The following is a 17792-nucleotide window of genomic DNA, read 5'->3' as shown; positions in this document are numbered from 1 at the left end:
TTTTTATTTCCCAAAGAACATAAAACTAATCGTGACAAAGCATACTTTGAACTTTTAAATCTAATGAAATGCATCTGATTGAAAACCGCGCATCAGAAGCTTTTGTTTTTTTTGTTTTTTAAAAGGAGGTCATTTTCCATTATGCATGATTTGACTGAAAGAAAAGTTGACAGACACTAACTTGACAAACAATCTGCTGCTTGATAAAACTTTGTGAGGGTTTGAATTGACTTCTCTGGCTCACAGTACAAGGTAACTTTGTTCACTTGTGAGGAAGAAAGTAAGGCGACTGCAAGAGTCTCAATTTGTCCTCCAAATGTGCATCATTTTCAGCGCTAATTTAAAATGCTGCTCTCACTCTGCTTCATAAATGCAAACTGGGTCTCAAATTTACATTTTAGCTCTACATGCATCTACATTTATTTACTGACAAAGGGAACCATAATTCCTTTTGCCACCTGAGATGTAAATTGACAATTAAAAGCTCTGAGACTGTGGATAGCTGTCAGTTACCCAGAAGCACCAGTGAACAACAACAACAACAAGCTAAGGAAAATGAAAGAACTGCAACAAAATTGTGGTTGATGCAACACCTGCCTGACAAAACAAAATAGGGGCTCTGGCACGCAAGCCGAAGCAGCAAGTGTGCGCTGATTAAGTTGTTATGATGAGTCCTTGAGAAGCTTAAGGGACTGCTGTGTCCCTTCACTGGGCCATATGTTATTACTTAATAACTGTAGCAGCAAGAAAAGCAGTGCAAGAGAGAGATCAAGAGAGCTTGAGAAAGAGGAGGTGACAGAAATGCTTTGCTGATGGTGAGCCGGTGATTACTGCTCTTTGCCGCTGCATAGATTACAGTTGTCGAACTGCAGCTGAGCAAAGGTGTAGTGTAAAGAGGGGTTTTTTTTTCCATCTGGTGCTGACATTGTTACAAGTACCTTAATTTTTCTGTCAAAAAATTTCTAATTCAGTGTGATCAAAAGGCTGTCAGTTGCCAGCTTTCTTTGTCACTCTGAATATAGAAAGCAGCTGTCACTTCCTGTGAACTTGAAGCCTTTAGGTGTTGCAAAATAAGCTGTCATGCTGCTGTGACCTTGAGAATATGCACAGCAAGACAGTGATCCATCTATCTACTCTATGGGTTTAAAGCAGCCAAAATTTCCTTTTTAAGCTTTAAGACAGATGTTTTTAAACTATCAATATATTTTCAATACATTTATGGTCACATAGTTTGATACTGCACTACATTTCTTTCTTAAAGCCCTTGTTTACATGCAACTTGTGTCTCGCATATCACTCGGCGTCTGACCTGGCACAGGGAAACACGATAGAGGTCCACACTGCCAAAAAAAACATTGTTAATAAAATGAAAATAGTTTAATTACTTTAAAATGGTTCACACTTTTAAAGGTCAGATAGTGTGCAACAAAACCATGTTATTTGTAAAGAACAGCAGAAACACATACCATCCATAAATGAAAGCACTTCAAATGCTTTTCACCGATTACGTCAACAATGCCATAAAGTACAGTGTGTTAAATTTTGTTCCCAGTTGACAGCCTTTAGTGCTTTTGTTGCTTATAAACACTCAACAATGAAATTTTTATATATATATATATATATATATATATATATATATTAGTGAGATATACAGATATATATTTATTGTCTAGCTTGTAAGCTACATAGAAATCTGTTCATTTAAAAAAAAAAAAAAACCCTGCTGTGATCTGTAAATCTGGGGTTTCATGTTTACATGTCATACTTTATCACTGGAAACACCAACACTAATCTCCAAAAAACACATGCCTGTAATTATAAAAGAGACATTTAAGAGGCATAGTATTCTAGATCTATTGATCTCTGTGGTCAGTAATCTAAGGTCCCAGCTGTAATACACATTGTACCCTACCAGATTCACATCCTGGCTGTCGATCTAAATTCACTCCTCATTTAACCTCAAACTGTCGCGTTCATAGTAATTCATTTATATTTTAAATAAACAGTCACACAGTCCAAAGCCATGTAATTAGTGGGGTTAGGTTAATTGGTGATTCCAGATTGCCTGTAGCTGTGAGTGTGCATGGTTGTCTGTCTTTGTGTGTTAGCCCTGTGTCAGAGTGCCAAGCTCCTTCAAACAAGAGTGAATTTATTTGCAGTGCTCTCCACAGTGAAATATATATACAAAGGGTGTTTGGGGAAAGGGGGCCAGAGTTCCAGGGTCCGGGAGTGAAAGGGGCAGGAGTTCAGGGAGGGAAGATTTCCACACTGCTTCCTTAAACGCAAGCAGCTCCTCTTCTCTCCACCACCACTCTGGCTCACGCTCAGTCACGGTGCACAGGGAACGGGTCCGGGGGGGAATCTACACACATACAGATAAACAGTTAGTCTCCAGGTTCAGGCGTCCTCACGACTTAAACTTTGCAGATTGCAGGACAACTGACGCTGATGGCTCAACAATCCAGCGACGAGTAGAGCAGGTCCGCCATCTTAAGTAGCCCTCTAATTCATAATCAGCAGCAGGTGTGCTGATCATCCCCAGGTGCGTGGGCCAGGGGCGGGAGCCCACACTGAGCTCCGCCCCGGCAGGAGAAAGAGAGAGCGGGAGAGAGTGAGAGAGAAAGAGATAGCAGAGGCGAGAGAGGGAGAATAAACAAACACGGCGTCTGACTGACGTCAGCTGGCGAGGTGCGGGGACCATGACAAACCCGTCCAGGGTGGATCCTGCCTCTTGCCCTTTGGTAGCTGGGATAGGCTCCAGCCCCCCGTGACCCTGACATAGGCCATGAATGAACGCATTGAATGAATGAAAGAATGAATTGCCATCTGTTAAGCTATGTTTCTGTCATATTTAAATACTTTTTAAAAACATAGATGTTAATAATGGCTGTATGCGTTTCACTTTGCCTTTCCATTGCACATTCTTTCATTGTGAATATTTATTTTCATCTTTCATGTCTACTTGTGTCAGTTATTATTTGTTCATTTTTTGTTTTACTGTGACAGTTTTTAGTGTGAGCTATGAGTCAATTTGATCCTGCCTCCAGCGTCCTGCCTTTGGGTCCACACCTCTGGGCCCTCCACAACTAGACTTGGCTTTATAAGTGCATTAACCTTTCATGTAAAAACCTGATGAGTGCAATTTTCGACACCACCTGTTCAAAAAGCTTAGACATGTGGACATTTTCAGCTGCTTGTAACCCTGTGTTGTACATGCCACATAACAGACTGTTACAAACACCCCCAAACGAAAGTTGCCTGTATGGACCCAACTAGCTAATGTTACAGTTGCTGCTGTGGAAAACAACATTTAGTATATATTGTGCCCTGAATTAAAAATGGCATGTATTTAGTTTGAAAGAAGAGAGTAAGAATATGAATAAAGAACAGAATAGGGAGCACTGAAAAGATAAAAATATGATTTGGCTGATTTGCATCTATATCCTGACTTTGTGAAGACACCGTTTCACTGCTGCAAACTCGGCACCTGAATGGTCCACAAACATAGAGGAAAGTTTGTTTTTCCTTTTTTAATGTTTCCCTGTCTTAAAGATTGTAGCATCTCATATATGGCTTTGAGTTCACACCAAAATGGACAAAAAAACTCCACTTGGTAGAAAAATACCTACATTTATACCATTAAATAATTTATTACCATTCAGCCTAAGATAACAAAATGTGATTGATTTATATGTATTTTTTGGCTTATATCAGACAGCCATACGCCCTCTAAACCATCTGTTTTTAGAAGAGAGTACCCATCCTTAAAGTCTTTTCTCTTCTGAAATTGAACATGAAATATAACTAATAAAGTACAACTTATAATCCCCAATTATTAATTTGTCCATCAGGGAAATAATTACAATATCTCATAACAGGCGATATGAGATAGTAAAAATTATTTCCTCCAGCAGTAAGCTTGAGGTCTTCATCTGTGACAGGAGTAATTTTATGCTGTTTGACAGATGATGCAACCCACAGTCCATTTCTGCAGAAAGTAAACAGGGAGTCAGTTTTGACCGGTTTTTACTTGTGGATTATTTCTGGCACTGTAACATTACACAAGCATTAGAAACTCAGGTTAAACCAGACTAATGAAAAGGTTTAGGCTTGATTAACACTCAACACCATACTCCAATGTAGTCTTAAAGACACTAGTTATTTTAGAAGCATTAAGGCTGCTCATGACTTATAACACAGAATACACAGTAGGAGTCAATCTCTAAACTATAGCTTCTCGCTGAAAAGAATATCTGATGTACTAACTTGGTGCATTCATACTGTATATCTGTAAAAAGTTATTTTATAGTTAAGTTCAGAGTGGTTTCCACAAACATAAACTTTGATAACCAGAGGAAATATTTGATATGATCTATGCCTTCTTATCTTGCACTCTCATTCCTGCTTCTCATATATATCTCTACTTTTTACAGCCTTCCTTCATTAACACCTCCTAATTGGCCATTGGGCTAAGCTGAAAACAATGAAGCATTGATTTCCTTAAGCATAATCACCTCATCCACTCATTTAATGACTGCTGTCACTGTAGGCTACCGAGAGAAAAATGACCGGTCAATGGTCCCATCGATACCCTTCACCTTCCTTCACCAAAGGCTAGAGTGCACTGCCACCCACTCCATCTTTGCAGTTTGTTTTAACCCCTTTAGTTGCCTGACAGGCTCCAAGCACTGCATCCATCACAACCACAGTCTTAAGCTGTTCTGATCCCACATTGCACCAGAACACACACTGATTACTACTGTGCACGTGAGCAGAATAAATCTGTTATGAAATACCACACAATATATGCATCAAGACACAAACCACCAAATTTATATGACGATAATAGATGGTCGTTAACCTCACTCTGAGCTCTTAGTTACCTGAATGGCAATATGGCTTGTCCAAATGGCCATTTGTTGTCTAAGTGGCACTAGTGACTGGCCCAGAAGAGTAATGAAGCTGCTCTTTCCTCCACATACCAGATGCTTCATCGTGATCATGCTTACTGTTGAGCTGGGGGATTGCTGGGAATCGCACCAAAACATGCTTGTGTGCATGTTAGGGATGTTTGTTCAGTATGTTCTCTTAGAAATGAATATGGTAAACATAAAACACTAAATGTCTTATGTTCTTTCACAGGTCTAAAACACACAGCCATATTCCACCAACATCAGTTGTTGTCATTTTGTTTTTGTCTGTTTTCCTTTTTGTTTTTGCTTTACTTTGTCAATCAAATGCCTTCGCTGTATTGCTGGTAATTTTGTCAGTCATACTATATTTTATGTACCGCATTAAGAAAAAATCACAGTAATGCACTGTCCTTCCAGACAACAATTACTTTTTAATTTATTTTACTGAAGGTGCAAAACAACTGTGAGAGCCAAAAGCCTGTTATATACTACACTATGGATTTCTATTACAAGCAATTGATAATGCTCAGATTTTTATCTGCGTTAACATATCTTCAAAATTCATCAACTAATTAATTGGGCAAAAGTTTCTAATGCATCCTGCCCTCATGGTGAAACAGCTGTCAAGATGATTCTTTCCAACATCTGTCCAGGGCTGGACTTTTCTAAACAATCCCAAAGACAAAATGTAAAAATATGATCATACAGCACTTCCTCATTGGTCATTCAAAACCAAGTATGTATGATTATAGCTGACTTGCATGGGTATGACAGTTTAAAGTCTACAAAGACAGCTTACAACATTTAGATTGGCACTCTGCAACAGTTCACTTCCAGCTGTTTTTTTTTAATCTATGACCAGAATTGTTGGTTCATTGGCACTCTGTATGTTTAGTCAGCTAAATAGTAACCATATTCAATTCAATTCAATTTTATTTGTATAGCGCCAAATCACAACAACAGTCACCTCAAGGCGTTTTTCAGGGCATTCAGGGTCACCTGGTCCAGCCCTAACTATATGCTTTAGCAAAAAGGAAAGTTTAAAGAGTAATCTTAAAAGTAGAGATAGTGTCTGTCTCCCGAATCCAAACTGGAAGCTGGTTCCACAGAAGAGAGGCCTGAAAACTGAAGGCTCTCCCTCCCATTCTACTTTTAAATACTCTATAACTATATATACATTCCATTTGTATAAAAGCGGCCTTCATGATCTCATTATGCAACTTTATCTCTGCTGCTGCTGACTTCCTAAGCTGAACTGTAACTTGTACAAAAGCAAAGTTCAACATCAACAGGATGTCTTTCATTTGGCTTCACTTGGCAGTTGGGATAAGCAGACACAAAAAGGTGGTTATCAGATTGAATTTTTCAGATTAAAATTGTTATTCCATTCTGCATAATAGGCCTACAGATTTAGTTCTTATTCTTTCAGCTGCAGTGATGTTGAACAGCCTGAGAGAAAGTAAAGACTAAATAATCTATAAAAACAGAATTCAAGGGTAGGATCTACGCGCAAATTTAAATTAAGGACGAAAAGTAAAAATACTTCTGTTTTAGGATCATACATTAAGTCTTATGGAACAATAAAATTGTATTTGCAGCCAACATGAAAAAAAACCTTGCACACATGCACAGGGAATAGAGTTCCTGCTAATAATCTGTATTTATTACTGATCCTCATCAGGGAAGACAAAAACTGTAGATCCTTTAGACCTTCTTGCTAGGATTGATCTTCCGGGAATGATGATGCCGTTGTTTTCTAAAGAACTGTTTAGTCCTTAGGTTGGGATTTTGGACCTGTTAATCCCTAATCTGTGCTGGAGCAGAGCACAAGTTACCATATAAAGTAAACCTACATGATACTGAAAACCCAGAGTTAATCCTAACATTACCTCACCTTGTTTGTTTGTTTGTTTTGTATTGGTTTGGTTTTTTTGGGCGGGGGTTGAGTTACACCCTTCCATGATTAAATGAAACCGTATTACCATTTGGGATAAGTGGTCCATTTTCTTACCTAACAGAGTCACAAAGTGGAGAAACAATGAATTTTAACTCTACTTCCACTGAACAACTAAGTCCAGCGACACAGATCAAGATCATTCTCATCACATTCAAATAAGATGTGAATATGTTAGGGTTTACTTTGGTAGTACCTTGTCAGAGGTTTTCCATTGAAAGTCTCGTAGCGCTAACTTGCAGATCATGTATCGTATTATTGGTGTGGGGATTCAGGCCAATTCAATATTCTATGACGCAACATTAAATCCTCTCTTATCTAGCGATCTGCTTTGACTTAAAAGTAAGTCCGCAGGTCAGGAAACTCTCGCTAAAATATTCAACAAGGCAACACATTGTGAGGATTGGGGTTTTAGCAGACTCGAGGGATTGTTCTCCTCACTTTTATAGTCTGTGTTCTGCTTCCTCCTGCCTAGAAATATCAAGACAACAAGCACGGAGAGAGTGACATTAATTCTGCACGACAGCGCGGTCCAGCAGGATTGCAAATGTTTGCCTTTTAATCCAGATCTCATCGGCCTTTGGTCTGGCCGAGGCAGACATTGATGGGAATGGGAGAAGAAAACTGTTGCCAAACTTGTCTAGGCTGCTGGGAACTCAGTTCTGTAATTCATGACCCGAGCCATTTCAAACATTTGCACAACCAGCCCGGCCAGAGACACACACACACCGGTGATTGTCATGCCAGCAGAAGCAAGTGCATCGTCTGAGCACAGCAGGATGTCCTCTTTAAAAAGCCATATCGCCACAAAAATAATGCACAGACAAGATTAAACGTGGCATTTGGTTGTCTCCCTCTCTTTCTGCACTCTATCTGTTCTATTCTGGATATTGGAGAGAATAAGTTAAACTCTCCTCTCCTCTCCCCTTGTCCTGGGATGAGCTCCAGTTTAATTGCTGGACGCTGGTGTCTGTTGTGGTGCCTGTCAAAAGAAGATAAAGAGTTTTTCCTGGGGCGTAAGGAAAAGGGAGAGCAGTGATAGAGGGCCTCTCTCCTGCAGCTCTGCTGGCTGCATTAGCCCCACGCTTTATAATTGTGTGAAGGGGGCACTTCCAGTGGCTCTCTCATTACTCACCGGTATGCCAAGTCCCTGGTATCCAGACACACCTTGTCCTCTAGCTTTCTCTTTCTGTCTGTCTCACTCATTTTAGGATGTCCCTCAGCTCCATCACCCCCTCACCCTCCCTATTGTTATTTTGGCCTACTATTGCTATATGTGCTTATCACCTTCGCTTTCCACAGACATACCCCTTTGTCAGACTGGGACCTATTGTTCAGCAGTTGTCACGACTGATGTCACCTATACTTTGGAGTTATTGCTTTAGTGTACTATTGCCTATTATTGTATTGGCATCAGAGTCAATCATGTGCTGATTGGTATGAAGTGAGAACAGTCAGCACCAAGTAAGAGGCAATTAGATGGCGTTATTGAGATGCCTTGAGGGCTAATTTGCTTCATATACTTATAGTAGAAGTACCCAGTGATTGTATTGCAGCTCCCTATACAGGATGTCCATCTTTTATCTGCATTGTTGTTGCTCGTTTGTGATTTTAAGTTCAAACTGCAGTGAGTTATGGACACTTATTACATGGTTGCTTCAGATAGTTTACTGTTAAACGTTTCTTATTAACATCTCACATTTACTGACAGGGTGTCTTTTCAATCTCTCTCCAGAGGGTGGTACGTGCGAGGTGATTGCTGCCCACCGATGCTGTAACAAGAATCGTATCGAGGAGCGCTCTCAGACAGTCAAGTGCTCCTGTTTACCGGGGAAAGTGGCCGGAACGACACGCAACAAACCCTCCTGTGTGGATGGTGAGAACATCTAACGTGTTTTAAACTTATCTATAAATGCTCCTCTGAGAGACAGTCCTTGTCCGTCTGATACCTGTTCTAGCAGATATACTACTACCTGCGCTCTCCCAGTATAAATGACATCCAGAGACAGTACAGAGAGCATGTGTCCTACATGTGTGGCATTTCAGTCAGACAGCTCACGTTTGAAACGACTGCTTTCTTACAGGGGAAGATAACAAATATGATGCAAATAGAGAGTGAAGAGTAAACAAACCCCTTAGCCAACAGGTGGATGCTGGGGTAGTGCAGGGGTTGAAAGAGCAGGATGCAATGCAGGGCAGGTGCAGCACTGACGCGTCAGAGGGAGAGACAGGAAAATTCTGGGGCTTGATTAGACTGCCAATTTGGGGGATTTGGCACGAAAAGAGTGAGGTTAATGTGCATGACATAGTGCAGCTCAGGACGCCTGCCTCGCCTAGCTGACAGGATCTGCTTCATTTTGCAGCAACATATTTGTGGTACTCACATTATTCTCTGGTGAAGATTTATTTTGTTCAAAAAGTAAAAATGCCACAGTCAGTATCAGCCAAATTAGGAGATTAACAAATTTAGTTTGCAGAATTATATCACATTAAAAGTTACAAATTTCATATAAAAATTCAACTTTAGATATAAATCCACTACTTTATGCTAGACCACATAAGAGGAGGTGGATGACTGACTGATTAAAGTTCTGCATTTTTACTGAAGTAAAAAGATAAATATACAGTTTCTACATTTTTTTTTTAATTGTGAGAACTTGCTATTATTACTTAAGAAAACTTCTGTTACTGAACTTTACTTATACATTACAAAAGTCGTTTCAAATGTGAGATTTACCATCTCAAGTCTGACTCAGGCTTTAATAAGCACTTCAGATGAAGGCATACAGTATATTCAAACACAATTTCTCCACTCTCAAATGACAAAACTATGTTTAACTATTAAGAACCCAGTAGTGCAGTGCTGCTGGGCATCTGGACGATGATCCAGTTGGCCTGCAGAACTCCTAAATGGAGAGAAATTTGCAGATCGCATTGCCCAAGGCATCTCAGAAATGAATGACTAATAAACAGAAGTCAGGGAAGCTCCAGGCTAGTGCACTTGAATTACCTCAGTCGAGAAAAACAATCAGGCATCGGCAGCTCCATGGAGAGAAAAAGGGGGAAAAAGCTGACAGGAAATCACAAGTCTGCTGAGACAGAACTGTGATGCCCCTTAATTCAACGCAGCTCATTTGTGGCTCCTCAGTTTCGATCTTTTCACCTTCACCTTCATTTACGATCAAAGTCATGTGTCTGCCCTCCCGCAAAGAAGTGACACCAAAATATCTTCATTAAATTACAAAGGGGGGCCAGACAGGCATGGACAGTGGGCCTCACAAGATTAGTCAGCCACAGCTGAAACTCAGAAAGATCTTTGGATATGAAATGGAGCCACTCCTCTGCAGCATCTAGCAGACAAGGCAATCATTTTATATTAATGAAGATTCTTTCCCTTTTTTTCCTATCCAAGGCCAGCAGCGTACAATACCTGAAAACCTTAATGTCAGACTGAGACCTTTCATTATCGGCAACTACAAATTACACCCTAGACCTTAAGATAAAAAATGTTAGCTGAATGCAGTGTAAAATGTGAATACAACTTCAGGTTTTTGGGGGAGGTTTTTTGTAGTAGTTGTTTTTTTTTACACCAAGATGAGGAAATCCAAAGAAGTTTTCCACCAAAGCTGGACAAAGATATAATTTTTTTTTTTTTTTTTTTAAAAAGTACAGACTGAGACACCGGGGTGAAGAAGAGGGGCTGGTGTAAACACTTCATGCCTCTGTGCTTCAAGCTCCCACAGTGAGAGAATCCTTGTTGTTAGTGTATTGATTAACAAGCACTTACAGAAGAGGTGGTGATAAAAAATGGAAATGACAAGTCACTGAGCTGCACTGCTACAATATTGAGCATCGCTGCCCCTTTTGAGTGGTAGTGACCTGACCTTTTAATAATTTTACTTCCTTTATCTTGCCTCGCCTCCCTACTTGGATAATTTTCACCTGCTTGAAAGTGAATCCGGCTCAGTGTTATTTATTTAACACCTACCAGGGGATAAAGGCTGAAGGGCACGCAAAATAATTATGTGATTATTCATGAGAGCTCATTTGCAGTCAAAAGTGTCAGGTTCTGACAAACAAACACCATTAAATTGAGCTTTTTATTTCTTTTTCAAGTGTGACACTGGAAGGAGGAGGTCACTTCGTTCAAGGGTGTCGATTATCTGGAAAAGTTGCGTGTTTGTCAACTTGCCCCAGCGGGCTTCCAGTGCACTATGTGAGGGATTATAGACTTGTGGAGTCAGTGGCCTGTCCCTTCAGCATTGCACCAGCCTGGCCCAGATGGAGCTTTCTCCCCAGGTCCTCATGTTATTAATGTTCCATCCAGTTGAGGAACGATGTTGCTCATCTTGCCACCCCCTGGGGGACACCTGCTGTCACTGTACCATACACAGGTTATATATCCACAAAAAAAAAAATCCAAAAAAACATAATAACATATAAAAAGAACAGCTAGTGTTCTGATATAAGTCAAAACCTTTAGAGGTCATTTAGTCTGGACACACATACAAAGCCGGGAGGAATGAACACTTCCTTATTTTTAGCCAAATTTGCAGAAACAGGCAGTCTCTCTGGCGCTCTGTATTATTGGTCATTAGCGTCAAACTCCAGCATCAAAGCCCACAGTGAAGATCAGTCCCATTGTCAAGTGTTTACTGACTCGTGGAGAGGGGCTACATGGGGTTATCTCAGTTGCTACTGGTAACCGTTGTGGCTGTTAATAATATATGGGGAAGTGAGGACAGCTTGCGTCACGCTCACTGGGGGTCTACTGTCAGATTATCCTCATAGTGGGAATTGATTATTAGTTTTGACAAGGAGAATTATGTCCCAGTTATGTCAGGGCCAACGAAGCTCCAAGTGAAGAACATCCCTTTTAACAAGTCAAACGCTCATATCTCTCCAGCCTCACCGGACCAATCACATGCACTCAGATTAGGAGCTCATCACTGCACCGCTGCCTTTATCCCCGTGTATGAGACAAGTAAGCCCTCAGCCGCAGCACCCGAGTACACACTTACATATGCACCCATTTAATAAACACATGCATGCTGACGCCTAATTATGCATACGTGTGTATTGTCGTGTCGCCGCTGTAGCGGTACACTCATTCAGCGGGAGACGCACCCAGATGCCCGCTCGCTGCTGATCACTGGTGGGGAATGAACCCTTCTGTTTGGCTGCAGGCGTGTAGAGTCGAGCATAACAGGTTGTCATGGTACATTAGAGATACATCCTGGGGAGGTACTACCTGAGGGAAGGGACAGTAAGTGCTGAAGTTTTTCTCTTTTTTTCACATACTTTGTGAATTGAATAAAATCTTTTTTTAGTAAACACAGTAGATTAACATGGATACTTTGATACACTCTTAAATCAATAGCTTCTTCTCACAAGCACGGCTGGTGTCAATATAAGCAGGAAGGTGGTTGTTTTCCAAACAAAGTACATCCTTGTTGGCAAAGATTGTCCTACAAAAAAATAGCCAATGAGGACTGACTACTACACGTGGTTGCATGGACAGCAAAGTCCAACCTGATGACACCCAAGAACAGCAAAGTCTTCCCGTTATAAAATCTCAGCTCCCACAGTTCAGGTCTGACTGCTTCACAGACCCCCTGCTACTGTAATTGTATGTGGTTGCCAAGACACGAACCTGCTGCAGATAGAGCTCGAGGGTATGGACAGAAGGAGCATATTAGAGTGTACTGTACAACAAAAACATCTTTCTCTTGCTATAACGCACACAAGGCAAGACTAACAAACACTGAAATCCTCCTGGGTCAAAAAAAGATGTTTTTTTCCGGGAGGGGGGAGTGAAGATAATGATTGCGAAGAACATTTTCTCCTACACTGTTGTCACATCCCACTGAGCTCTCACAGCACTGATGATGTGATTAGGCTCTAACCTGTAACCTGCAAGGAAAAGCATCTGACCCTGAGCTGAGGTTTAAAGGTCACTGTAGTTTTCTTCCTTCTCTAACCACTTCTCTCAGCTTTTTAAGCAACATGGCATCGCCTTCCTTGGTCTCACTATCAGAGTAACAAGTCCACAGCGAGCTGAGAGAAGGGACCCACAGCAAGATCTATGTCACCTGTGTGGGAGCAGCAGTCGGATTTTTACCCACATAAAGAAATGGAAATAAAAATATACACGTTCACTGACAGAACCACAGAGTTACACTTACTGCACATTTAAGTTAAGACACATGGAAATGAAATATTTAGATACTGCATTGCTTGTAAAATAGAGTACTGATAGTGAGTGGAAGTTATTAAATACTGTAATTTAATGCCAGTTATGTCATAAATGGAGTAGTTTTAACCAGCATTACTCTGTAATACCGGCCCAGCACCTGCCAGTATTTCTGCGTTAGGCTTTTATGGATGTTTGTACTTGTAACTGTGAGGTTTCCAGTTTCACTTGACTGGTGAAATGGAGGCGCATCATAGAAAAATAGTTTGCAGCATTTATGAGAATTAATTTGAGTTTTAAAACACGTGCTGAGAATAAAAATATGGAGACCCTGGACTTTTGGTCTGCAGGTGCTGCTGTGCTAGGGTGTCCATTACAAATTCAGAAATTCACTAAAGCTATGATTAGAAAGCTAAACAATATTTTCTGAATAGCTAATCAAATCTTGGCTCTCTCTTTTCAGAGAGGGGCAAAGATTAATGTAGAATAATGACTATCTGAAGCTGACCTCAGGTTCAGGGGTTCAAGTCTCAATCCTTGCATAATTATACAATTGCTTCATTTGTTTCATGCTCCTGTGACCCTTCCAGTGCTTCACTGTGGCAAAATACTTGCATTTATAACTCCGTCTCATTAAGATGAAAGCGGGTCCTTCTAATTCTTTGAATGTGGGAGGGGAATAATTTGATCAACTGTTTGCTTGTGTGCATGATTATATGAATGGATGATGATTGGACCTTTCTTTTGTTAATAGGTGAATATTCAGGGCACTTGAAGAGCACTGGTTAACTTAGATAAAGGGAAAAACACACACAAACTCTAAATACCGGATGCCATTACAGATAGATCACGAAACGGAAAGCTGCCGTTTTTGCTGTGATTAATTTTATAAAAGTCTACCAAGTGACTAACATTAACTATTCATTGAACCTAGAGACACGTATTCACATTTTGACACAGAAAGGGATCAATTCTCTTCCTCATTCGCCAAGGTGTTCAAACATTCTGCTACGTGGCAGGGACGTGTCAGCAAGTTCAATCCATCACCGAACCCGCAAACAGTGATCTGACAGATGCACTTGTAAAAAGGTCCATCGCTTCATGTTTTTCAATCAAGTCCCATTCTCAGTTGTTTGTCTATCAAAGCTAAAGACTCCAGCTTGCTACATCGCTGACATCTTGAATCAAACACCCCTCCTGTCCGTGTGTTGATTATTCGAAGACCATCTGTTATCGCTGACACCTTAATGCAGCTATTTTATGGTAATATGCGAGGATGGTTTTAATTTGTAATGGTGCTTTAAATCACATTCAGCGCCTTCATCTTGTAAACAGATGGATCTGAAAATTAATGGATGGCCACCAAGGAGGATTTCGGACAGTGGCTCAGCATAAGTCTCCCCCCCCCCCCCCCCTTCACTCCCCAACCGTCACAGAGGAGGAGTAAAGTTTGCTGATGTTGGAACAAAGGTTATACCCTCTATGCTGACGACTGCACAGAGAGCAGTTAAGTAAAACGACTGTTGGAGGTCAGTGGTCACCAGAGAGTGATGCATGGATCCCAGCCCAGAGATTCCTCTTCTCCATTGGTCAAGGTCAAAGCCAGATGTCCTGGCCGGTGCACAGCCGTGTACATGTAGTGTCTGTGTTCCCACTGGGCTTGGGACTGTCTATTTTTTCTTTGTGCTACTGGTGTAAAGACATGTCATTAAGAGCGCTTTCTGAGGTTTTCTTGAGCCATTGTTGTTCTCATACAGTGAAAAATATACTGATGGTAATAATAAATTAAAGCATGAACGTTAATAAGATGTATTTCATAGTCACTGCTCATTAAATTTTTACTTTTATTGCAAGATGAGAAGCTGTCAAGATGTTAATTAAGATTATGATAAAGTGCCTTTTTAAGAGATGGTGACTCTTCCACATCAGGTGGTCTGTGCAGTGGAATAACTATACCAATATACTTTTTACCACAGCCCTGCACCACTGCTTCAGTTTGCTGATATGCTGATATGTTTTAGCACTCTCTCTGGCTGACAAATTTATTTTGAAGCTAAAGAATGGCGAAAGATACTTAAAATTATAACTTGAAGCAGTTGTTGGTGACTGTGAATACTCCTCGTCCAAGGCTCAACGAACAGAACAGAATGGTTGAGCATGTTAGGGAGTGAAAAACAACAACAAGGCCATGATAAAAAATTCATGCCTAAGGTGCCTGAATTATCAATGTCTATGTAGTTTGTTGGCAATTATTTTTCTAATACCTCAATCCTTACATATTATATATACATATGTAGTAGCTGATCTCAAAACAAAGGTAACATTACATGTCCACTACATGTACATCGTTTTTAAATACATTTTTAATCCACAGCAGTGATACACCCAAAAATGGCAGCGTTCTCTCTATGTTCAATCACTGTACCTATTTCTTCACTGAAGGTTTCAATATACATTATATTAGAGCATGATTGGCTTTCAAACAATAATCTGTTGTAAAATAAGATGCACGGATGTGAGCACAGACAATTTCTGTCTCCTTTAAAACACACATAAACACACACATAAAAGATCATTCTGACTGTTGAAGGTTACACTGGAAGTTCAATATGCAGAATGATGTTTGTAATGTAACAACATGGAAATTAATGCGTGAAAGGGGCTTTTTTTAAAGTAAAAAAACCAGATATGCAATAGATTGTCCAAGTTCAGTATGTAAACCCGTGGGCTTTCATGTGTAGTTTCAATCAAGTTCAATCTAAAACAAGTAAGGGTCATTTTAAGTTAACGTTACAAGAACATCAGAGAGTTCAAATGAAAAGCACAGATTTTAGCATTAAAAAGTCTTGTACAGAAGAGCTTACAATGAAGCAACTAAACAAACAAACAAACTGAAGGTGGAAGGAAAGGTCAATAATATGCAGTACTTTTAGCCACCCATTTCTTTATATTGCTAGGAAAATCGGAAATGCATGTAGCAGTTTATTGATATGCAAACATACATGGAAGTAACTTAAGGCAAAAACAGAGTTCCTACAAGTCTAAGAAGCTCAGCGGTGAGGAGGCATACATGACTGATGGTGTTTTTTTCTATTCAGGAATGCTTTTACTGGAGTGGCAGTGTGTTTGGGATTGTCGTCATGCTGAAAAATGAAGTACTTGAAAGTCAGATACTTCCCGGATGGTATTACATGGCTGGTCAAAATCTGATCATACTTTTGTGCATTAATATTTCCATCAGTTTTGACCAGATCTCCAACACGACTGGATGAAATGCAATCCCAAACCATTACAGAACCTCCACCATGTTTTCAGTGTTGGGCAAGTTATTTTGAAAAAGTAATTAATTCTAAACCTCACATGTCTAAATTTACAGCTATGTTTTCATTTTGATATACTATATTAACACCACTGATCTAAAATCTGACAAAAAACATAAAATCCAAGTAGAAAAAGTTATATTTTTTACTGTAACAACCACAAACATGTTCAATGAATCATATTTCATAACTTTAAATGCAAATTAAATTTAATATAAAGTTTAAAATCCTATGCACAGGTTTTGCAAGAAAAGTTATTTGCAGCCATACCTTTCACCTTTTTTTTTTATAACCATTTCAAACTATTTACAGAACAATCAGGTGTTTCCATTAAATAAGATGCCACACAAATTATTTGTGCCACTCCAAAAAAATAATTTCTGTCCACTATAAAGGAGAACATCACAGCCTGATACCTGCAGGTCTGACAGCAGCAGGTGTATCACTCCTCCTGTTTTCTACCTGGAGACAGCGTTTACACTGTAATCTGTCTTTGGTTGCTTTTTGGCATCACCTGTAACATTCAGCAGTCAACTCATTGTTCTGACACAACATAAAACTATGCACTACACTAAACATTAACTACACAAGACAACACAGTAAATACAGACTCCAAACACGCTAAACGTCACAAATCTGTCACATCTCAAAACTCGCGCGCTCTCTCTTTTTTCCTCTCTCTCTCTCTCTCTCTCTCTCTCGCCGTCACTCCTAAAACTTCCCCCTGTTCCTAAACAGTCAAATTTCATGTTGCCATATAATTTTTTGATTGGTTGACATTGTATATTTTTTCACCAACACGAAAGGACTGTTTATTGTTTTGTTTTATTTATTTATTTATCTTTGGTCATAAGCAGAGAGTGCTTGCTAGCGCTGTCCTTAGACAGTAAACTGACGAAACTATTGAGGAAAAAAACGCCGCCTATATATTGTTTATCATGACTCTGGTTTTACGTGGCCTATCAACACTATTTAAAAACTGGTATATATCACCTTGTTGCTTTGTCATCTTGAAGTGGTTGTGTGATTGGCTTACCACGACTACTTTATTCTTCCTCAGTCAAACAGCAGCACTCATGCGATTGTTTTGCCCCTTAGCTCCAGGTGTTGTGCCAAAAAGTGATTGCCGCCCGCGGGAGCGCGCAGCTGCTTAAAGCTGTAGCGCCCAGATTACTTACGTAGCTCAGCTACTTCCGTGCAACTGATATAAGGTGCAGTAAGCTGAAGACAACTTCAACCATCTGTTTGTTGAAAAACAGCATTTTCTTGTTAGTAATGATAACGGCATTGTAACGATAGAAATAGTAATTAGTCAGATTACTCGTTCCTGAAAAAAATAACGCCGTTACTTATAACGCCGTTATTCCCATCACTGCATGTTTTACAGGTGGATGTAGACACTCACTGTTGTA

General features: G+C 40.0%; 1 protein-coding gene across 6 annotated transcripts in view; it reads left to right on the top strand.

The window, feature by feature from the left end:
* LOC120715823 (chemokine-like protein TAFA-1) overlaps window positions 1-17792 on the top strand; it is a 118050-nt gene that overhangs the window by 84695 nt on the left and 15563 nt on the right. For all 6 annotated transcript variants that reach the window (XM_040003035.1, XM_040003033.1, XM_040003036.1 and 3 more), the window contains one exon: window positions 8603-8743. In XM_040003035.1, the coding sequence (XP_039858969.1) occupies window positions 8603-8743 (141 nt within the window). The remainder of the gene's footprint in view (window positions 1-8602; window positions 8744-17792) is intronic.

The sequence above is a fragment of the Simochromis diagramma genome, unplaced genomic scaffold (assembly GCF_900408965.1).
Source record: "Simochromis diagramma unplaced genomic scaffold, fSimDia1.1 OVJJ01000646.1, whole genome shotgun sequence".
Taxonomy (NCBI): domain Eukaryota; kingdom Metazoa; phylum Chordata; class Actinopteri; order Cichliformes; family Cichlidae; genus Simochromis; species Simochromis diagramma.
This window is presented reverse-complemented; position numbering and strand designations above follow the sequence as displayed.